The 24,241-nt window shown below is 35.4% G+C and overlaps 1 protein-coding gene across 7 annotated transcripts in view; it reads left to right on the top strand.

Moving 5' to 3' along the window:
* Positions 1 to 24,241, top strand: part of LOC138712253 (TGF-beta-activated kinase 1 and MAP3K7-binding protein 3-like) — a 110,068-nt gene that overhangs the window by 26,610 nt on the left and 59,217 nt on the right. For 5 of the 7 annotated variants that reach the window (XR_011335680.1, XR_011335679.1, XM_069843831.1 and 2 more), the window contains exon 2: positions 22,258 to 22,409. Coding sequence is in view for 4 of the 7 variants with exons in the window: in XM_069843831.1 (XP_069699932.1) it covers positions 22,296 to 22,409 (114 nt within the window). In the remaining 3 variants the exon portion in view is untranslated. Of the gene's footprint in view, positions 1 to 4,663; positions 4,802 to 22,251; positions 22,410 to 24,241 lie in introns of those variants that run through there. The other 2 variants (XM_069843829.1, XM_069843833.1) reach the window with 2 other exon arrangements.

Below are 24,241 nucleotides of genomic sequence, written 5' to 3'. Positions count from 1 at the left end.
ATTTCATTTGATTTTTCCGATTATTCTGGTTTCTTCCGTTAGTGTTACGTTGATTCAAGTCAGACTCATTTTTTACGTTTGATTTCTGAAAGATTATATGTGGGTGTCTATCGTGTTTCTTGTTTTATGATGAAAGGATAAGTTAATGTTATTTAGTTCAGAGTGTATGACGAGAAAATAGCGATCAGTGTAGTTTTGCACCATCATTGTAAAAGCCGAAATGCAAAATCAGCTGCCGAAGAAATTTGTAAAATTGAAGATGACACCAGTTTGACAAACCACAAACCTCGGTCATCTGATGTTATAAACTCTGCGAACATCATTGGAAGAAGAACCGCTATCAAGCACTCAAGATGTGTCACAGTAGTCACAGTACCTCGCCTTTCGCAAACAGCTTTTTTTTCCCGTCACTTGGGAAAGTTTCGGTTTACGAGTAACCAGTATGATAAGATTCATACGAATTCACAAGCCGATCATTGCGACGGATTGAGATCTGCCGTCAACTACTCCAAAATCCTTTTAGGTGAGTGAAGAGGATCGTCATATGCAATAAAAATAGAAACCTTTTTTACTTAATCCTGACAGAAATACCAGCCGATACTCTGTAACCAACAATCTCAACCCGTCACTTGACAGAACCGCTTTGGACATAGGACTGTCCTGAAATGTTGAAGGTATACTTCTCTTCGCACTTGTTCGGGATGGTAGGTCTATTTGAAGCCAAACTGTTAGTATCTGGCTCATGTATATTCATATATACATTCTTAGTTAACTCTGTCTTTAGTCAACGAAAGCAAATTCTTTACCAACGTGACAACATTTCAGTCCATCGATCGCACTTCACGGAAGAAGATGAAAGAATTGGAGGAAAGATATTTGAGATTTTATCGTATTTAGTCCAAATATTGCATTTTCCTATCGAAGGTTCATTTTCTGTATGGACGGCACTTAATTAATTTTGTTGAAGTCTACAGGCATTTGAAGAATTTCTAATCTTATAAAATCCAAATAATGGTACGTATCGCCACTAGATTGAAGAAAGACAGTCATAGAAAATAAGAGATTTCATTTCGAAGAATTTTATGCATTTTTTATTTAATTATCTATTGAATAAATGCTGTGTTCATTTCTAAAAAGCTTTTAAATCGGTCTAGCATTGCACAATTACTTTACTGTTATCATATTATCTAACCGACGCAGAATAGCATATGGTAGATAAAAATATATGTTATCGAAATAACATCTGGTAGATAAAAATTTATGATGTCCAAATAGTAAACAATTTATTAGACATTCCAGGAAAGTGAAGAGCTGAGGAGAGCTCAAATTAAAAAAAATAAATAAATAAATCCAATTGTGATTCGTCCGTAAAAAGAAAATCAACCTATATCACATAATTCCTAATTGTATGTTTTCTGTCTGCAGCAGTTCTCTGGGATCAACTTTTGTATCCCTGTGTTGTAGAAGTCTGCCACCTGGGGTTGGAACCAATGTGTGACAGCCGTCTGAACCTTTCTGTTGATCCCACGATATGACAAATGTCTCAATTCCGGTGGGGAATATGTTGAAAAATAGCTCAACATTTGTTGTATCTGTTCCATGAAATTGTGTTTTATTTTTGTAAACAGCCCCAGGAAAATTTACTTTCTGGACGCGCCTCGTACCTGGGGTGTACTATAAGCAGTAACATGAGCTGTTGCCCAGGAAGTCAAAAGGAGGATAGCAATGGCAAAGAAGCTTTTAATAGAAAAAGGAGCATCTTCTCCAGACCTCTGGAAAACGAACTAAATATAGAGTGCTTTTTATGGAGTGTGGCATTGTATGGTCAGGAACATGGACATTACGAAGCGACTGGAAGGAAGCATTCGAAATGTGGATATGGAGAAGAATGGAGCGTGTGAAATGGACACAGTAAGTGAAACTGTGTTGGAAAAAGTGAGTGAAAAAAAAAGAATAATGCTGAAACTGATCAGGAATAGAAAAAGGAATTGGTTGAGTGACTGGCTGAGAATAAACTGTCTACTGAAGGATGAACTGGAAGGAATAATGAACGGGAGAAAAGTTCCGTGCAGAAGAAGATATCAGATGATAGACGACATTAAAGTATATGGATCATATGCGGAGACTAAGATGAAAGCAGAAAATAGGAAAGATTGGAGAATGCTGGTGTTGCAGCGAAAGACCTACTCTTGGGCAGGAAACTATGAATGAATGATCCAATTGTTTCACTTTTAGATTCTGAAGAGTATTGAGTATAAAAGGTATTCTTTTTAACCCTATACTATACATTTACAGCTTAAGAAATTTCACTTCTACTGCGCGTAAAGGCTACACACTATTTTTTATTGGGCGTTTCCACTTTTTAGGGGTTGCCTGTACTTTTTCCTCTGGTTGATGAGAGCACAGTCGTTCACTTGTTACTTCTCGAATGGTCGGACTGTTGTATAAGGTGAGACGATGGCATACGAAATTATGTTATGAAGTGTTAGTTTTAAGATTGGAAAGAAAGCTAGTTGAAAGTCCTTGTACAAAGTAATTGGTACTACCCTTGCATCGTCTCTAGAGAGTCTTTGACAACCTCGAAAAATCCAGATCATGATAGTCGGTCCCTTGGATCGAACGAACTCCGGATATCCTGAATAGAAGGCAGACGTGTTAATTACTATACCACTATACTTCTTTCGTTAAAGCACCAATACTTCGAAATCAGACAACGGTGCCAAAATATCATGCTCGCAATTCGAACTAGAACATCTTATTGGGATCGCTATCAATGCTTGGAGAAGAGGATATAAACGCATGGCGATTTCATTATAAAAACAGGTTTATTAAAATTTTCACACTTGACAGTGAGCATAGACATAGAGGTACAGATTTAAGTGTTTATTGGGAGGTGGAGCATCCCTACACACTTCAGCCCAAATATAAACTACTTGTTATGCACCTGCGATAGAATGAGTTGCGTTCCGTATTTTGTACTGTATTGTACTGCCTGGTTAAACCGGCTTTACCATACGCCATACTACTCATTCCTCTCCAGCCTTATAATCCATATACCATTCCTTTGGTTCTGACCTGCCTTACCTCACAGATCTATATGAGTGATTTCTTCGTCAGGAGAAAATTGAGATCCTGGAGGGCTCCGTTGCCTCTGATTCATAGGTATCTACGGGTCATTTAAAATCCATCACTACTGCCCTGTACCGCTCGGATAAAACTCGATAGGGACACCCATCATAACGAATGGCAGATTCGGCGTTACACAGTCACAGGAGATGGCCTATTTTTCGAGACAGAAGACAGAAAGGAGAGTTGTGGAAAGTGTTGGTGGAGTGATGAGGGAAAACGAGAGAACTTAAAGAGAAAATCTCACAACCTTGGGTTTGTCCAGCAGAAACACAACTCCACGGTCGACGTACGTAAGCTAGCTCTCTGCCAAATATGCTTCCAAGGCGACGTATTATAACCATAATGAAAATATCAATTTCAAAGAAACTAATGACAAAAAAATATGTCGTTTTTATTATTGGAATACTTTTGTATTTGGGTTTCAGAGTTGATTTCCTGACAAACACGCTTCTCTTTTACATCAATGTGACCATGACCTGCCATTTCCTGCTGTATTGTTGCTATTTTCCATTCTCTTTCTGCCAGATGCCTTCTGCTCATAATTTACCGTATTATACAAGAGTTCGTTTGTAACCATTATATCTATTTTATATGTGAATTAATTAATCAATTCACGGCATGGCGCGTCCTCAGGTTGCAGATCGAGGAGACGGCCTCCAGATACGGAGGGTAACGTGAATATATTGAATAAGCAGTCGCGGGCAGCCGATGAGGGGTGGTGCTCCAGCTTGGGGGTTGGGCGAAGGGCGAACAACCCATCACCGTAAAAAAAAAACAGCTTGTTACGAAACCTTCAAATAAAATTGGAAATTTATCTTTTGAAGAGGTGGAAAAATTCAAATACCTGGGAGCAACAGTATCAAATATAAATTATACTCGGGAGGAAATTAAACACAGAATAAATATGGGAAATGCTCGAAAACGCGAGACGTGAGACTTTATGCGGGGACAAACTTCGCACACCTCTAATAACGACTTTGGGGGGGGGGGATGTTTGTTTTCTTACAGTAATCGAACTCAGGATTTGTGGCTGGATACACTACCACTTCAGCTTAGCTGAGTACTAAAAAATATCAGTGATTGATACAATAATTTACTTGGATATTTTTTACTACAAATAATTTTGCTTTTCTCTTTAAAAAACCTACAGTAGCTGTCGGTAGTTTGTTGTCCCGTCTCGTTCGTACGTGATGAAAATTGAATGCAGACGGTTTGTTGCCTAAGATAAACGTGACCAGAAACGCGAAGACAGAGTTCAGTGACGCGGCGCGTCTTGATCAATGATCGTGCACATTGGTTCTGGTAGTTGATTCAGTGTTGCTGGCCGTACTTCCTTCGACCTTGGCAGTGGATCGGCCTGCGTCACTACGACGTCAGCAATCCGACACGCTCACTCTCCTGCGAGTTATTTATATGTACTCATGGTGGATCAGGTTTTCTCGAGGCCGCAAGAAGGCGTATTAGGGGCATGGAGGCGTGGGGTATGCTGGAAAATGGTATCTCGGGTCGATTCCCGATCGCTGTCGCGTACTACGTTCTGCGCATGCGCGCAGCATTGCGTCACAAGATCTTACCGCTTCAGCTGACACCTTGACGTACGTCAGTTCTTAGAACAAGTGAATGGCGTTACATGAGCTGCCGTAGTTTAGATGTCCAGATTCGTGCATTATCAGTGAGTGTAACTATACGATAAAATGTTTCTTTTTACTACAAATTAAACAGTTGTGTATTAAATATTTTGATTTTCCGTTAGTTGCTAATGACAGGCCGATTGTTTAAAATATAATATGCAAATAAAAATCAAAGTAGGTGTATATATATATATATATATATATATATATATATATATATATATATAAAACTTTAGAAATAATCAGCATTAATATACATACTATATATCGGGCTTTCATTTCAAAACTTTCAAGCGTAAAAACTATATACAGTATTTCAATTAAATTAAATTTAAACAAAAACACGTCAATTTAAGTATTGAGGGAGAAGTTTAAAACCAATGTTAATTGCATTTCAGGTGTCACCCTCTCACTGTCACTCCCCTTTGAAATTTTAAATGGCACTCCTATATTATGTTACAGTACTTAAATTTGAAATAGTATTAAATTGTTTATACATCTCATTCATTTGGTCGCCTGGATTGTTATTGTTGATCAAATATGAAGAGAATAAAACTACAAAGACTACTGGTAATCACAGGTTATTTCAGGTAGTAACACAAACTAATATTAAGGAATATTATGGTTGTGTATTATAAATCTAAAAATTTTAAACAAGATAGAGGATAATAAAAGCCGAAGTTTGGATTTATGCTATTTATTACACAGAGCTTTCATTTCAAAACGTCCCAGTCTAAATAACTAGTTATTTAAATTGAATTCAATTTAAACAAAACAACACGTCAATTTAGATGTTGAGGGGGAAGTCTGAAACCAGGCTTAATTGCATTTTAGATTTCATCCCCACCTCCCCAGCCACCCCCCTCACCAGGCATAAAAAAGCCTTTAATTTCGAGCAACTTGCCTACCTCTAAGGGTTAGCATCTTTACAATGATGTAGCTCTGAAAGGAGACTTCGGCGAACATGCATTCCCTATCTCAAACGGCTCAGAATTCCTGCCTTACAACCCCACGAAGTTCTTTTATAATCTTTTTGAAACACCCTGTGTAAATGAAAACAAAAATATGTTTTTAATTATAGCGAATGCCTTATCTGTGCATTTCAGAAAACGAAAGTTCATAGTTAGGTACGTATTAAATTAATTGAAAGGTGGGCGGAAGCTCTGCGGCTAAGGCGTTACACTACAAGCCGAAAGGCCGTGGGTTCGATCACCGATGGGTCATGGATTTTCTCCATTGATGTATTTCCGATCGCACTATGGCTCTGGGCTTATTTAGCCTCTAACAGAAACGAGGTAAGGGGTTGCGCTCGGGCGTCGTGGGCTGATTACCTGGTTGGGGTTTTCTCGAGGCTTTTCGCAACTGTAAGGCGAATGTCAGGCAATCCGTGGCGAATCCTCAGTCTCATCTCGCCAAATACTATCTCGCTATCACCAGTTCTACAACTCTAAATAACCTAGCAAATTAGTCTTTTGAGTAACAGTTCTAGAAATTGAACTATATAACATTGAAGACATTTTAAAGAAATTGATTTGTGTGAAACACGTAAAACGTATATTGTTTTAATTAATTTATAATTAACGTTTTAAATAGTGGAAGATTTATGGATTTGCGAAGATAAAGTAATGTTGCACAGTGGTTGAGCACAATTTACTTGAGTCAAGAATACTTACTAGTTACTGTTCTGTGAAATGTAGGTATAGGCCTAATCAGAAAGTATGTAGGCCTACCATTTACACGGCACTGATATTTTGTTTTATCTTTTTCTTTCTAAAGCGTTTTGAACAGTTGTAATTTTTCTAGCAGGATTGCCTTTACTGTTTGAAAATTTACCTTCTTTTAGTCAGGTTTCTTTCGCTTGCGAATGTATGTCCTCACGACGTTACGTGCGACAAACCTGAAACAACTTGATATCGTCAGCTGTAAATAACCTGATAAGGCCTATCTGCATGCTTGAAATGTTAAAAATAATCTGTTACGCTTTTCGCTACTTCTGAACACAAAGAATTGAACTTAAATCACATGTCACGGATATACAGTCTGGCATATAAGTAATGAGCCTGTTTTTTTTTTTCGGAGTATGACCTTAACTTTAACCATTAAAAATATCTTGGAAGGAAGCCTTATCTATTCTATTAAACAAAAAATTGCCAATGGCCTGCGTTGCATTTATTCTTTGTTTCTGAATTATGTTAGCTACATGAGTTTTTAGGCGTTCACAGTGATGTGTTCAGCAGTAGATTTTTGGGTATTCCACTGTGTGCTGGAACTTAAAATCTCCAACGTTTCGGCTACATACAGGTTTACATCACCAGGGCAGTAGATATGACTTTGACAGTCACCTACTTTGCTGGGCTGATTATACTTCATTGAATTGTTTGGAGTAACTAAACATAAACGAACCCAACAGAGTAGGTGACTCTTTAGGTCGTACCTATTTGCCCTGATGATGGAACCTGTAACAGAAGTTCAAAGACACGGCAGACTACCAAAAAATCTACGTCTGAATGTTCACTATTTTAACAATTGTCACAAAGTGAAAATGGAGCAATTAGCTAACATTCAGTTTTGCCTAAACTCGGTAAAGATGCATCCGAGATTATAATAATAATAATAATAATAATAATAATAATAATAATAATAATAATAATAATAATAATAATTCTTTATTTATACTGGCAGAGTTAAGGCCATAGGGCCTTCTCTTACACTCTACCAGTCACAAAGTATGCAAGCAGTGAAAATTTAACAAAAAGTTAAAGAACAGAATATTAACATATTACAAAAAAAATAATACTTACTTTACTTACAAATGGCTTTTAAGGAACCCGAAGGTTCATTGCCGCCCTCACATAAGCTCGCCATCGATCCCTATCCTGTGCAAGATTAATCCACTCTCTATCATCATATCCTATCTTCTTCAAATCCATGTTAATATTATCCTTCCATCTACGTCTCGGCCTCCCCAAAGGTCTTTTTCCCTCCGGCCTCCCAACTAACACTCTATATGCATTTCTGGATTCAACCATACGTGCTACATGCCCTGCCCATCTCAAACGTCTGGATCTAATGTTCCTAATTATGTCAGGTGAAGAATACAATGCATGAAGTTCTGCGCTGTGTAACTTTCTCCAGTCTCCTGTAACTTCATCCCTCTTAGCCCCAAATATTTTCCTAAGAATCTTATTCTCAAACACCCTCAATCTCTGTTACTCTCTCAAAGTAAGAGTCCAATTTTCACAACCATGTACAGAACAACCGGTAATATAACTATTTTATAAACTCTAACTTTCAGATTTTTTGACAGCAGACTGGATGACAAAAGCTTCTCAACTGAATAATAACACGCATTTCCCATATTTATTTTGCGTTTAATTTCCTCCCGAGTATCATTTATATTTGTTTTATATAATAATAATAATAATAATAATAATAATAATAATAATAATAGCATAATAAAATCGACACTAAACAACATGAAAATAATACCATAATAGAAAAAAAAATTAAAATACATTTTAATATAGTAAAAGCAACTCATTTAGTACATATAGTTAATATGGAAAACGTAAGGAAGAATATAACAAAACGGAATGTAATAAAATAATAATAAAAATGAAAAGATATACGAAAATTAAATAAAATTCACAATAAAAAGGGTATGATAATAAATTCATCAGCTGATAAAGAGAACAAAAAGGGGAAAGGAAGGAAAAAGTAATATATAGCCTATATTTTTACAAAACTATGGAAGAGAAAAGGGCTTATAACTGAAAGGAATCTGAAGTGCAGTTTTAGTTTAGTTTTGAAACTAGACAATGTCCGACAGTCTCTGATATGTTGTGGTAAAGAGTTCCAGAGATGAGCTGCAGAGACGGTGAAAGATGAAGGGTAGAAGGATGTTCTGTGTTTCGGAATGGAGCGTGTGAGCGAGTATTTATTTCGTGATACGAGGACAAATGTTGAAAACGGGAAGCTGAGTAGCTAGGGTTAGAGTTTTGAAGAATATTGAAGAGTAAAGTGAGAGAGTGAATAGCTGTTCGCTCTTTGAGACGGACCCAGGACAGCATATTTAGTGAAGGTGTGATAAGGTCAGATCTACGGACGTTGCAAATAAATCGAACACATGCATTATGAACACGCTGTAGTCTGTCTGACAGTCTCATGTTAAGGTCAGTGAATCTAACCTCATAAGAAATTGTTTGAGCAACAGCACGCAACCCTCCCAATAACGCATAATTAAAATTAGATGATCAACCTAGAGAGAGTCACAGTAATCAAAATGAGGCATCAAGAGCGACTGCACTAAATTCTTCTTGAGAACCAACGGAAGGAAATTTCGAATTCTTTTCGGTGTGTGAATTTTCATAAAAATTATTTTACATATAATAATAATATTTTTAATTATTCCCATTTTTATTACACTTCAATTCATCAACCGATTATTGAAATTACTGAAAAAAAAAACAAATTAGGAAAACTGGTTTTACAGGTATAATAAAAAATACTCTCCTCTCTAACAACAAGCTCATAGGGATAATTAATATATCTTGCACAAACTTTTCGCTCGGTTACCCGTTTCAAGGAAGGCCAAGAGGAGCTGGAAGACGATTTAAAACCAGACTATTCAGTTTCATTCCGAAACTGAAGGATAAGGAAATTTTATGCAAGAATGTATGTTGAAGCTGGGATGGGGCATTCGTGTCCATTTGAACCGTATGAATCGAGCGCTTTCAATCGTGTATATTATTCTGAAAATTGTCTAACGTCTAGGCGCTTTTGACTTCTTTGACTCGCTGAAGTCGATGATCGACTAACATTCATTCATTTAGTGTCCTGCCCAACGGCAGCTTTCTCCAATCTTTCCTATTTTCTGCCTTCCTCTTTGTCTCCTCATATGATCCATATATCTTAATGTCGTCTATTATCTGATATATTCTTTTGCCCCGAACTCTTCTCCCGTTCACCATTCCTTCCAGTGCATTCTTCATTAGGCAGTTTCTTCTCAGCCAGTGACTCAACCAATTCCTTTTCCTCTTTCTGATCATTTTCCGCATCATTCTTTCTTCACCCACTCTTTCCAACACAGCTTCATTTCTTATTCTGTCTGTCCATTTCACACGTTTCATTCTTCTCCATATCCATATTTTAAATGCTTCTATTCGCTTCTCCTCACTTCGTCGTAATGTCCATGTTTCTGCCCCATACAATGCTACACTCCACCACAAAGCACTTCACTAGTCTCTTCCTTAGTTCTTTTTTCAGAGGTCCGCACGAAAATTAGAAAAGCGAAGTAAAATGCGTAATTAGTCAATGTTGTATATAAACATAATTTTTGTGAGTCATAGAGTGGATCGGGGGAAGATGCCTGACTTTTTCTTTGATTGAAAATTTAAGATATTGTTCATTTAGTTTTGAATTTCGGATTGAAATATCAAAGCCAGGAAGGTATTTTGAAATTATATTTTTGGTACAAAACAGATAACAGTAATTACTTTCTTTATAGGACCATTCCATGTCAAATCAACACAAAAAAGTGGACTTTTCAACCCGACCACCTCAGATTTTCATTAAATTTGGTGGGATGGTAAAGAACCTTAAGTTAATTAATTATGTAAAATTTTAGCCCTCAATAATGCACGATATCCATACAGCAATTCTGTCAATATGAGAAAAAATGTAAAAATGTCGCATACTACGTCAACAAAAATAATTCATAACTTCTCTTCTAATTGAGGTAGAATCTTAAACTTGGGCTTATTTTAAAGCTAAGGGATCATACGTTTCAATAAAAATAGGTTTGCATCAAAGTAATGAATTCTTTATTGAATGGTCACGTGAAACACATCTTAACATTGAATATCTATAAATGCGGGTCATAAATTATTTCACGAAAAATGTATGTTATAGAGGTAAGAGTATTCTCCCCTTGGTGTAAGTTTCATTTTGGAAACTTTTCAGGAATATCAGTAAAAAAATATATCAGTGTATTGGTTTGTAGCACTTAAACCCATCTTACACCAACACTGCATGCGCGCGAGTTCGTACTTGTCTGATTATCTGCGTCGTCGATCTGTCAGGCCGTCATGAGTGGCAGTTTATACAGTCTTCAATTTATACAAAACGTGCGATCTGTTTCAAGTGCAGTATCGTTAGTTTTTGTAGTATGTGGTAGTTTTGTGCGATGTAATGGAGTCGCGTTTTAAGTTATAGGCCTATGTTTGCTGCAATCCCTTCGAGAAATCGGGGCATTGTAATTAGAGGAACAATTTAAAAAGTGTTATATCGTGGATACTTAATGTATTTCCTGATTTAAAACAGGAACAAAAGGTGTGCCCTATGTATCGCAAAGAAAAAAAAAACATAATATGATGCTATTACGCAGAATCCTCAGAATGACTCTAGTAATGAAGAATACGTCGATTCTACAGCAAATGTAAGTTAATTAAATACAAGTCTTTTTGACCAAGGTGTGTTCCGTATTAAACAAAAAAGGCTACAACAAGAGAAATATAAGAGACAGAAATTTGAAAATATTATAAAAGATAAAGTCTTCGATATTAAAGACGCCGAGGAACCAGGACCTTTCTGATTCTGAAATTTTGTCTCAGTTGCAGGAAAATTTTCAAAATTCAGGTAAAAGTGAGAAAATCACCATTTTAACACTACTACCTAAAAGCTGGAGCGTAAATAATATAAAAAGAGTTTCTTTCAGCTTTCGAATATATAATTCGGAAAGCAAAAGTCCTGGCAAAGGGAAAGGGAATTTTGTGTTCACCAAATCCGAAACCTGGAAAACCCTTGCTCGCGGCTGTTGCCGGTAAAGTTAAAGAATTCTGTTGTTCTGACGAGATAAGCAGAATGATGCCTGGTAAGAAATATTTGTTGTGATTAAAGAATCTGGGAGTAAATAACATGAGCAGAAATGAATTATATGCAGTGTTTAAAAATTCTAACCCTGAAATGAAGGTAATATTCTCCAAATTTTCAGCTCTTAGACCAAGAAATTTTATTCTAGCTGGAGTTAGTGGAACTATACTGTCTGTGTTCGTGTCCTTATCAGAATGTAAAACTTATGCCGGAAGCAATTTATTAAAGTTTCAGGTCTACGTGGATTTCTAGAAAATTTTTCTTTATACCTTTCAACTTATCAACATTTCTTGGCTACTATGGTGTGCAATCCTCCTCATATAAATTTCTTGTTCAGGAAATATACAGAATGTCCTGAACCATTCAAAATAAGAGAGGGTTTAGAGAAATGTTTCGAATAAAACTTCAGTGAATCAGTGACCTACAAGCAGTGGATGACGACTGACCGATCAACGCTTGAGACCATACTGAAACCCACAGACAAATTTTTCAACTGTCTCTTGGAGAAACTTGGTGATATACTGACTCACTCATTTATATCATCTGAACAAAGTAAGTTTCTACGTGATATGAAATCATTTCTACAGCCATGCCAGCTTCTTGTGTTATGCGACTTCGCTGAAAACTATTTCGTAATCGAAGATGAAATTCAGTCATATCACAGGACTAATGTGCAGACAACCATTCATACTTTCGTAATATATTATAACGAATCGTCATCCGATACGGTCTCTATTAAAAATCTGGTAATAATTTCACACTGCCCAAATACGACACTACAGCTGTACATCTGTTTCAAAAACATGTAATGGAGTCATTAAAACAAACATCTGTAATTCACCACAAAAATTACGTATTTCTCCGATGGATTCTCTGCTCAGTATAAATATAGGAAAAAATTTCCTGAACCTCACATTACATGAAGAAGATTTTGGATTTCCAACAGAATTGCATTATTTTTGCATATCGCATGGCAAAATAGCATGCGACATTGTAGGTGGGACACTTAAAAGGTTTGCGGCTTGTGCTAGTTTGCAGAGACCATCCGATAAACAAATAACTACACCTAGGGAATTGTACGACTGGACAAGGGATCATCTCCCAAACATTACTACCGTTTATGTGACTGAAAAAAGCTATACTGAAGAGGAAAAAATGCTTGCTCTTCGATTTTCAAAATCCACCGCAGTGCCTGGAACACAAGTTTCATACAGTCCTGCTGTTTAGGATGGGTATTATACTTGCTAAGCAGTTTTAAAATGCCCCTGAATCAACGCAGCATCCTGTCTGGAAAGATGATCAGGCTATTTCATCTCAGCAATGAAAGATAAGCATTTCTTACAGAACTTCAGGTTTAACAAAATCCATGTGACAATAATTTATTTGAGATAATAATTAAAAAAAATCGAATTATTTACTACATGTTAAATTACATAGTGACATTCAAGATTATGATCAAATATAATTAAATACAACGAATGTGTGGGACATAATTATCGCGACTTATACGGTTAGCTTACGCTTGCAGTGACATAATAATTTTTATCTTTATAACCTATGATGATTCCAAGTTGAAACTTATCAGTTCATTATATCACTAATAGAGGCGTACTGTATATTTTTTTCCTTAAAATAGAACCCCCGCATTTTCAAATATGATTATATGAAAATTGTTTCACCATGTTTTTTTAGTATAATTGAATACATGCAGAAAACAATATAAGCAATAAAAACTATCACATATTAAGAATGTATCACTCAATTTTTGTAAATTTATCTGGAGACGTTGTTGAGATATATAATTTTAATTGAAGCGGCGTGCTTACAAAAATATGATTTTTCTTCATGTTTGAAACGCCACTGACAGAAAACGAAAAGCACAGGACATATTAAACTCGGCAGTTTTAGTTAGCGGGCAGGTAAAACAAACCCTCGAATTTTGAAAGAAATCTGAGTCGGTCGGGTTGAGCGCCTTGTTGATTTGATATGGAATGACCCTATAGATACAGGTTTTCTTCTTGCCTGCACTGTAAAAAATTGTAGAAAATTACAAAATTGTAAAAAATTGTAATTGTAATATTGTAAAATTTTGACTTGTTCCACATCTTAAAATTTCATTGCTCATGTAAGATCTATGGAATATAATAAATGAAATGAAATTTTCCCCGATAGTCTGCAAATGAAAATTAACACATTTACTGATATATGTATTTTACCTGAACTTGTTTGATACATGTAATTATATAACAAAATTGACAATATAAAGCTCATGGACACTTTCTCACTCGTTTATCACTACTTAGGAACACAGTCATTGCACATATCTTATTGCCGTTTGCAAGACTCGTGAAATCACTTCTTGCACGCAATGAATCCAATCCAGTACATTTTTTTGTCATTCTTTTTTTAGGAGGCGTTTAAGGGTACGGTAAGAAATCCCGTATGCTTGCGATGCTCTAAAACAGTTCATACCCTCTGTTATAACATGAAGACTGTCCTCAATCCACTGACTTCTATCAGAGGATCTTACGTAATGTTTACACATTCCCTGCAATAAAACAAGAAATAAAACTCTTGCAACAAGTTGCCATCTTATCCCGAAAAAAGTGATCATCTTCCACAAGTATCGGGGTAAGATGCCTAGTGCTGTGACGCAACCTAAGACGGCGAAACAAGGTCGTTGGTTATTAACAATAGAAAGTTTAGAACCTTTATGACAATAGCCATTACAAAGGTTTGACAGTTATTACGAATTCAAGGATGTATTAAAATTTTAACATACCTTTGCAATTATTTTATAGCAGAAAAATGAGCTGTTTTCTTGCTTTTCTTCTTCTCACAACAAGAACACGTGGCAAAATGAGTTAGTTCCACTCTACAGATATTCAATTGTCTCAGTGAGCATGAAGACGCGCGTGACGTTCTCTCTAGGAAGAATGTGAAACTACAAAGAAATAAGCATCTTCCCCAATAGTCATCTCCCCCACCCCCCGATTCACTCTATACAATATGGCTAGCACGAGTGATATTAAACGACGCTCAGGATTTCAATTAAATCCTCTTTCGGAGTTAGAAAATGGAGAAAAATGATTAGTGTCTGGAAAATGTTATTACCACTGTCAGGAAATTCCGTTATAAAATATAGAATTTTAGTGAATGTGAGAACTATGAGTGCATCAAAAGCTCTTCTGAATGATCTTCGTAATGATAAACTTGTGATTGAAGTAAGTTTATTTAATCCTGCTGTATACCACCAATATATGTTATGCTTTATTAGAGATCTTTCTTCTAGAAGAAAAACTAGATCTATGTGTTCTCTTTAAGTGAGTTTCACATTTTTAGATCCATTGAAGGCATTTAAAATTAATGGAAAAATGATTACAGTATAAATGATTTCATTCTTTTAACTTAATGGTAATAATAATAATAATAATAATAATAATAATAATAATTCTTTATTTACATATACTGGCAGAGTTAAGCCATAGGGCCTTCTCTTACACTCTACCAGGTCACAAAGTATACAAGCAGTTAAAATTTAACAAAAAGTTAAAGAACAGAATACTAACATATTACAAAAAAATAGTAATAATAATAATAATAATAATAATAATAATAATAATAATAATAATAGCATAATAAAATCGACACTAAACAACATGAAAATAATACCATAATAGAAAAAAAATTAAAATACATTTTAATATAGTAAAAGCAACTCATTTAGTACATATAGTTAATATGGAAAACGTAAAGAAGAATATAACAAAATGGAATGTAATAATATAATAATAAAAATGAAAAGATATACGAAAATTAAATAAAATTCACAATAAAAAGGGTATGATAATAAATTCATCAGCTGATAAAGAGAACAAAAAGGGGAAAGGAAGGAAAAAGTAATATATAGCCTATATTTTTACAAAACTATGGAAGAGAAAAGGGCTTATAACTGAAAGGAATCTAATTCAAAAAGTGCAATTTTAATGATACAGTGCTTATTATATACCGATCGGTACGTTATTTATTTCACTTTGTTTTCACCATCGAAATAACTATGTCATTCTTAACCCATCCTCACTTGTTATGGTTCCGCTTCGGCTGAGAGCCGGTTCCGTATACATGAATTACGCACGCCGTTTCAGTCTTGCATGAATTGCCCATCACTGAATTAATGAAATAGCTGTACACGATTTGTTTCTCACAGCTTGTCAGAAGATCATGATTATTTTGAATACTCCAAAAACATTATTGAAAATGCTCTCAAAATGCAGTTTGGCAGTCGAAAAATTCACACCGAAAAAGAAGAAACTGCGTTTTCAGAAACCGGAAATCAATACAATCTTGACTTGCTACTTAAAGATCTTATCCATCAAGAATTTGTCCTATGTACTGTCGCTGGAGAGTGTTGTTTGGAAGTTTTGGAACTGCTGTGAAAGCGAGTTGTTCGTGCAAGGTCCAAATGTCGCTAATCAGGTACTTTGTTTTTGCTCCACACATTTAGCACCAGATCAGAGGGCAATATCTGTTCTGACACATCCACCATACAGTCCAGGTGTGGCACCGTCCGAATATTTCCTATTTTGAATCCTGATGTGTTCGACAAGATCAGAGGATGATGGATTTTCTCAGGATTCACTCTTTTCTCTCAACAATACATATATTATCCCACAAACACTTCATTTCACCTTAAATTTCCCCTCGTCAGATCCCAGTGGAAGCATAAAAGTTTTTTCCGCTCCTTCTACGACTGAATGAAAATGAAAATATTTTATATGTTTTTACGATTAGTTGCATTGACTTCCTATAAACGCATTGAACGACTGTCTTATCATGAGACATGGAATATCGATAAGAGAAATTTGAAAGGTGATATATTTGTGACATTTTCTTGATTTGAAGAGTACATCATCTATCCATGATTGCTTTTTAAACATGTAGAATAATAAAGTTGGAGTGCGATCTAAAGGATGCCCCGAAAAGAACGCCGGATTTAATAGTATGAATAAATGCAACAAAAACAGATAAAAGAACAGATAATAGTGTCGCCAACCCAATAACAACAAAATATTGTTGGAATATTGCGTAATTGTCTTGTTGTTGGGTTGGTGGAACTGTATCTATTTTGTTGAATTTATTAACATTATTGAATCCGGCGTTCTTGTTGGAACACCCTATATTATTATAACTTAATGTCATATTAAATGCTGTGTTTGGAATAGAACAGGATAGCTATATAAATTTATGTTAATAGACGTATAAACTTAAATAAAGATTAGGCATGTGTGATTGTGTTTCTTTTATTTGATAGTTACATACCTATTTTCCTTGCGTTAACTTCCATTACCGGTAATAGTTGCTCATAAGTGATTGTGAAACATTGTTAGGGGAAGGAGTTGTGGTATAGGCCTATGTTTTCAGTGAGCTCATGGGTTTTTCCTTTCTTATACAAGGAAAATTATGCTATCACTAGTCGCTATAATAATATGTTTTAATTCTCTTCAACAGGGAGTGGACAGAATTAAATAGAACGTAATGCTGACACTTGAATCAGTTAACTTAAATATTCACGTCGGTATAAATCATTTAATATAATTAAGATCTATATAATGTTATATCGTATTCATAAAGTACTTCACTAGTAATGTGCATGCCTATTAAACTTGTACTTTTTTACTTTTCGTTAAGAATTATAAAGTATAAGTGTTGTGTTGCTATAAAAATCCGTTTTGAGATTTTTACGGAAATTTAAGTTTTCAGCATCTCAGATGTCGAAAAAAAAAAGTACCAGTTTTCAGCAATGTATCTTACAACGATTTCTTCTGAACTGTTGGACGTACAGTATTTTGTTCGTATTCAGTATCAACGATTCAATTTCTTCGTGAATGATGCAGACGAAATACTGTAATTTTTAGTAAAAGTTATTAATGGGTAGGCCTATATTTTTAATAAATGACAATGGCGACTTAATTCAAATCGGAGCGGACGACTTTCTTCGTGATAGTTTTGTAACCTAACTGACAAAACGAAACAGTATAATTCGTATACAATTTATTTCGTAAGATAAATTAATTATTATGTACTGAACTATTAAAGTATTCTGTTGCGGTTTCGTTTGATTTTGCGTACGCTTAAAATTCAGATAAACAATAGGCTATGCTGTGTCACTTCTGTTTGAAAATCGAGTTAGTGGATTGCTGATAATCAGTTGTTGAGTATGATCATGCCGAGATAAACTGTAGAATAACGATTATTGACGTCAATTATACTCTAGTCTAGTTCATCTTAACGTTTTTTTCAGCCACTTGCATAGCACCTGCTCCGGGTCAGCGATCGGACATGGGTTCAATTCCCGATTGGGCTGATTACCTAGTTTTTTTCAAGGTTTTCCTCATTTGTAAGGTTAATGTCAGGTAATGGCGAATTCTCTGTCTCATTTCGCTATCATCAATTCCATCGACATTAAATAATTTAGTACTTAATACAGCACCTTTTAATAAAAGATGTGACGTTTTCGTCACAGGCGTGTTTTATCACGTTTTATACTCATACTTTCGCCACAGTACATTCTATCATAGAAAATAGATATTATTTTTTATTTAACGACGCTCGCAACTGCCGAGGTTATATCAGCGTCGCCGGTGTGCCGGAATTTTGTCCTGCAAGAGTTCTTTTACATGCCATTAAATCTACTGACATGAGTGTCGCATTTAGGCACACTTAAATGCCATCGACCTGGCCGGGATAGAACTCGCAACCTCGGGCACAGAAGGCAAGCGCTATACCAACTGCGCCACCCGTGCGGACTTGTCACAGAATGCACATTCGTTACGGATAATGTATTATATACAGTACAGATCTGATTAACCGAATCGCGATTTTAAGAATTTTCGGACTAACCGAATACCGATAAAAATGATTTGAGCATTTGCGGAATCAACTCGTGCATTTGATTTACAGTCTTAATTATGAGCTTTTGAATTTGATTTTTTTTTTCAATTTCGTACTGTTGTTAAATAAGATTTTACTTTCCAGTTTTTCTCACTTCTATGCATAGTATACATACAGAAAAATGTTTTCTTTACTTTAAAATAAAGTTGTTTTTTAACATTTACAGTATTTAGTACATTAAACTGTGTAAAACACCTATGTTTCCAGTTTAATTGAATTTTCGTTCAAACGAATCATCGTTGATCCCATCAAATTCGGCTAAACAAAACTCCAGTCACTGATGTATTATATTTTACTTATTAGATTTCGACATAAATTTAGTTTTTGGACTTTTTTTTAATGGAACATGTGCCAGTTACGGAACATTTTTCGCTTGACTCGATCTGGAGTTTTTCTCCGTTATGTTGGCATTGCTTACCGAATTAGGGATGGAACATTTAAGTTTGCTCCACGGATATTCCGACAGTTATAAGCAGGGCTTGAAAAAAATAGTACTCGTCAGATCTTTTGTAACGAATGAAAATTTTTACATGGCGAGTGAAAACAATTCTGATTTTGTAATTGCTCTTCTGTAGTTCGACATTGCTGAGCAGTGAAATTTTTGCCTGACTGGTGAGTCAACATTTTTAAATCTCTGGTTAACTTATGAGGTATTCATGTGATTGATCGTGGTCAGTGGTTTCCAGTTGTCTTTGCAGTTAAGACTAGTAGAACAAAGAATGCGTATGAAATAATTTTCAGTAGCTCTATACTTAAACAGGATATAAAGAATATGTTTCTTTTACAGTTGCTACCACACTTTGTATCGACTGTGTATCGGTAGTTTCAACCATCATGACGGTAGTTTCAAATACAATATGTTCTCACAAGCGAAGGTGGCAGGGTTTTTTTCCCCCCCCCCCATCTTGGACAGTCATTTTGAAGAAGTCCTCTTGCTTTAGTCCGAGGGACTATCTGAGGATTATTGCCACGAAGGCAGTGTAAAGTTACGAGCCACGCTCCACTAGCTAATTGTATTAGTTTTCGTTCCCAAGGAAGACGTCGCCGCTTTTGAACTGCTTCAGGACACGATTACAGATGATCTCATTACTGTTTTCGGCTACATAGAAGAAAACTACGTAAAGCAACGGAGGCGTGGCAGAAGAAGCAGGGCCATTCCATCCACCTGGAATTGTTACGCAAAAGTTGGATTGTGGGTAATAATCACCACGTAAGAAGAAAAAATAACGCGGAAATCGATATCAGAATTGCTCAAATTGTGGAAAGATATCAACAATGCAAAACCGAAGATAATATTCTTAATAATAATAATAATAATAGTAATAATAATAATAATAATAATAATAATAATAATATAATAATAATAATGTTTTATTTTCGCTGGCAGAGTTAAGGCCATAAGGCCTTCTCTTCCATTCAACCAGCCTTAATCAATACAATACATATTTAAATTACGAATATTACGTACCTGGGAATCATTGGATGCAGTTTGGCTATTCACTTCGCGTAAAGTTTATTGGAATATTCTGATACGTTAAAAGGTACGCTAAAACGCGTCCTTGCAAGGGAGATAGGGGATGAGAAAAACTGAATTAGTTATGTGAGCTCCAAGCGTGTTGGTCACTTGTCTCACTCCGAGTTTCGCTGCTCCAAGGAAGGAGCTCTAGAAAATTTTGAAGGGGAAAATGCCGAAAATGGACGTAACCTAATACCTACCACATAAAGGGGAAGGGGGAGGCGGTGGAGAAGCTGACTGCAGGATCGGAAGAAGAAACGCCAGAAGTTTTAAGTGTCTACAATTCGCTATATAAAGGAATAATGAGTCTAAATATATTATATTTCCGCAATATATTACGATATATTATAATTGCGATATAAATATATACAATGTGACACGATGAATTTAATTTAGAATAGTTTGCCTCGTTTGATTAATATCTCTAATTGTGCTAACATAACAGTTACAGAATGATCATAATGATATCTGTAATATGTGTGTATTCGGAAGTGTTGCCAGTAGTAAACTGAACTAATAGCTGTAAAATCACTCAATTTAAGCACATGATCAAATAATAAGGAAAACATGTTAAAAGTTGCAACTTAGTACCTCACGTTACATTGTATCGACTATGCAGAGTGAACCGTAAGTAATGTCATTAATTTCAGCGGGTTATTCTTTGAGATTTTCAAACAAAAGAGTTTAATACAATTTTGCTCGTTTTTGCTTTTTTTTTTTTCCGAGGTGAAAATTGTTTTATATGAAACATTTCATAGCATATTTTGAGAAAGCGATTGATTGTATTCCAAATATGCTCAGTCAGTTTAGGAGAGTAGTATATTATGATGATAAATGATTGAAAGAATTTTAGTTTTGTCCTTTAAATGAGCAGAAATTTGATCAGAACAAATGTCGCATTGTAAAATTTATTCCTTTGCAGAATGAAATGTTACCTTTATTCGAATCAAATTTCTACACATTTGAAGGACAAAACTAAAATTTATTCAATTATTTATTATCATAATACACTGCTCTCTTAAATTGACTGAGCATATTGGGAATTAAATCAATGGCTTTCGCAAAACACGGGATGAAATGTTATATATGAAACAATTTTTATCTCAAAGCAAAAAGAAAAATAAACAAAATAATTGTATTAAACTTTTTTGTTTGAAATATCTCAAAGAATAACCATTTGAAATTAATATCATTACGTAAAGTTCATTATATATATTATAGTGCCTGTCATCTTGTTTCTCATTGGAAATGTTCGATAATAAATAGCTCACATATACATTTCCTCTCGCCCCCAAATTCCCTTGCATACATTGTAATTGTTTCTCCTCCCATTTCCCCATTCTTTCCTTCATTGATTGATTGATTCATTGATTCATTCATTCATTCATTCATTCACTAATTATTTGATAGGTTGTGTTTTGGACTATTGTGGTTCAAAATCTGATAGTTAAATATCAAAAGCTATGTTTGGGAATTTTTTTAAATATCCAAGGATCACTGTTAAAAAAGCCTCATTCTTGACCCCACTGTCCGTTTTTGAGAAGGATGATCAACAAGCCAACAACGCCAACGATGAAAAGAAGTCTATTTACAGTCCATGTATTCCTCACTTCAATGAGAGATACAAAATGAACATTAATACATGGGAAGTGAAAGGACTTCTTTTTGGCGCTAGGGGAACTTCATTTAAGTTAACCAAAACCTTTCTCCATTCTCTTAAATTTTCTAATGAGGACATTAACAAAATTTGTCTAATGGTATTGAGAGATTCATTATCAATTTTACACAATCACTTGTATAACACTACGTAAAATATTTTTTACTTCATTTCATTACTCTTCATTGTACTTTTATCTCATGTTTCTCCGAAATCAAATTGTACTTTATTTTTAAATTTATCATTGTTCCGTATTCTCTCCGCAAATCATATCATATTTTATTTTTAATTTAAGCTCTGCTTTGTATTCTGGATCCTAGTGGTCTGCCGTGGATGTCCCAAATTGTGGAATTAGTAGTAATAGAAGACGTACTTACGTCAAATTTTTTGTGGCCAATTGTGAATTATTTTGACATTTAAATTGGAATGAATTTGTCTTGAGATGTCGGCATATGTTGAAGAGACTTCATTCCAACTAATCTGTTTGGGTACTTGCTCTTCAGGAGGATGACGGAGGCAACGACCATGCTTGAGAGAGAAGATGGCGGACTGTGACTCGGGCTGCAGCAACATTTCCATCATGCAGTTGTTCCACGAGTTGAAGCAAAAGTTCCCCGCCGTGCCCGACAGAGTCGTCAGTGAGTGTATTAGAAAGGTAGTAGCTGCTAACACATGCTGCTAATAGGCTTTAAGTTTACCCAGCATTGATCACTTTTGGTGGTGTTGTTTCTGGATCAGGATTGGAACAAGATCCCACAGGTAAGGATCTGTGGGGTTTAAGTTCACTAACATGGTTGTAGTATAACTTTGAAGGGACTAATATCTGTGTACTCTCGTAAATTCAATTTACAGGATTTTTAATTTCTAGGTACAAGACCAAGAGAGAGAAAGAAAAAGAAAAAAAAAAAGTATTAGATGCATATCAGATTATACTGGGATTTATGGAACCCGAAGCCATTTTCAGTAAAAATCAAGTTCAAATGAATGTGAGTCCAATTCCCAGTGCAGTAGTTACGCTTAACCTAGTTTGAGAAACATATCATTGTGAACTAAGCTTTTATTCTTTTGCACTTATGTTGTTATAATATCCACTGCCCGCGCAGTAATTCAGCAACTCAGAAAGCTGAGGAAATAGAGAATGGTTGTCTCATGAATTCCTGGAACTGCTGTCTATTGCCTACGATTTCTCTTAAATTATTGGACGGATTTATTTTTTCATATTCATTTTCCACAAGTTGTTATCAGTGGCGTCGGACTGTCATGCTACTTGTTGGGACCAAGGTTCGAAGGTTCAAGTCCTGCTAAGGACGATGTATTTTAAAGGGCTATAAAATCCTTAGCATGTGTTTCTCCAGGTAGGAGGCAAAGGTGGAAGCCCCGTGTTGTAGATTTACGACACGTAAAAGAATACCGTCCCTGATACAGGACTCCAGGCGAAATTCGTTGGCCATTTCTCGCCCACGTTGAATTTCGACGCCCGAACCTATGTTTCGACTATTGTGCGAATTATGACGCCATCGGGAACATTTTAAAATGACAACTTACAGCTTTTTTATCATTTGAAAGAACTTTATTTATCGCTATGCAATACTTCATTTGTTTCCATAAAATATTCCTTTCCATAAGTCTGTCGTGTCCGAACTTTCTGCCCAAAAACCCTTCATTTTCAATTATTTTAACTACAGTTATGCGGTACTTTTTTTTTTAATCCTGTATGCTCCCGGGCGAATGCCCATTGTATTGTTTTAAAACTTTTCTTCGAACCCGTTCAATTTCATTGTTAGTTGTTCGATGGGTATCTAATGTATTTGCGTTATTATGAACAATCAATAACATCTTTGTAAATATGTTTTCGTAAAAAGTAAAATAATACTAAGAACAGATGAGTAGCTATTTTATATGAAATTTTGAAAAATTAAGTCTACTTAAGCCATACAATTAATAATTTTATTAGTCGCATATATTATTTTTATGATTATAAAATTATAAAGTCACTGTTGGAGCAATTACTATATTATTAACTGACCGAAACCTAAATACATCTTTTTTTGATCCAGCAGGAGGGGGTGACCCAATTTTATGTGCAATGTAGGGAGTAAGATAATTTTATTAGGGTACATAATGAATGAGTGATAGGTAAATATAGGTAATGTAATGTGTAAAGACGCGGCCGGGTAGCACAGTTGGTAGAGCAACTGGCTACGGATTGGAAGGTCTGGAGTTCGATCCCGGGTAATGAGATTTTCTCGTTGCCAATCTTCCAGAACGGCCCTGAGGTTCACTCAGTCTCTTATCAAACTGATATCGGATCTTTCCCGGGGGTAAAAGGCGGTAGGAGCATGATGCCGACCACACCAACTCATTCTAATGCTGTGTTCAAGAAAACATGGTGCTCTACCTACATGCCCCTTCATGCCATATATAGGGGTTACCTTCGTTACATTAAAAGAGGCATACCATTAGTAAGGCCGAACTGAATTGATCTGA

The sequence above is a fragment of the Periplaneta americana genome, chromosome 13 (genome assembly GCF_040183065.1).
Source record: "Periplaneta americana isolate PAMFEO1 chromosome 13, P.americana_PAMFEO1_priV1, whole genome shotgun sequence".
Lineage (NCBI taxonomy): Eukaryota > Metazoa > Arthropoda > Insecta > Blattodea > Blattidae > Periplaneta > Periplaneta americana.
The sequence above is the reverse complement of the archived record's forward strand: the minus strand, read 5'-3'. Positions and strand labels throughout refer to the sequence as shown.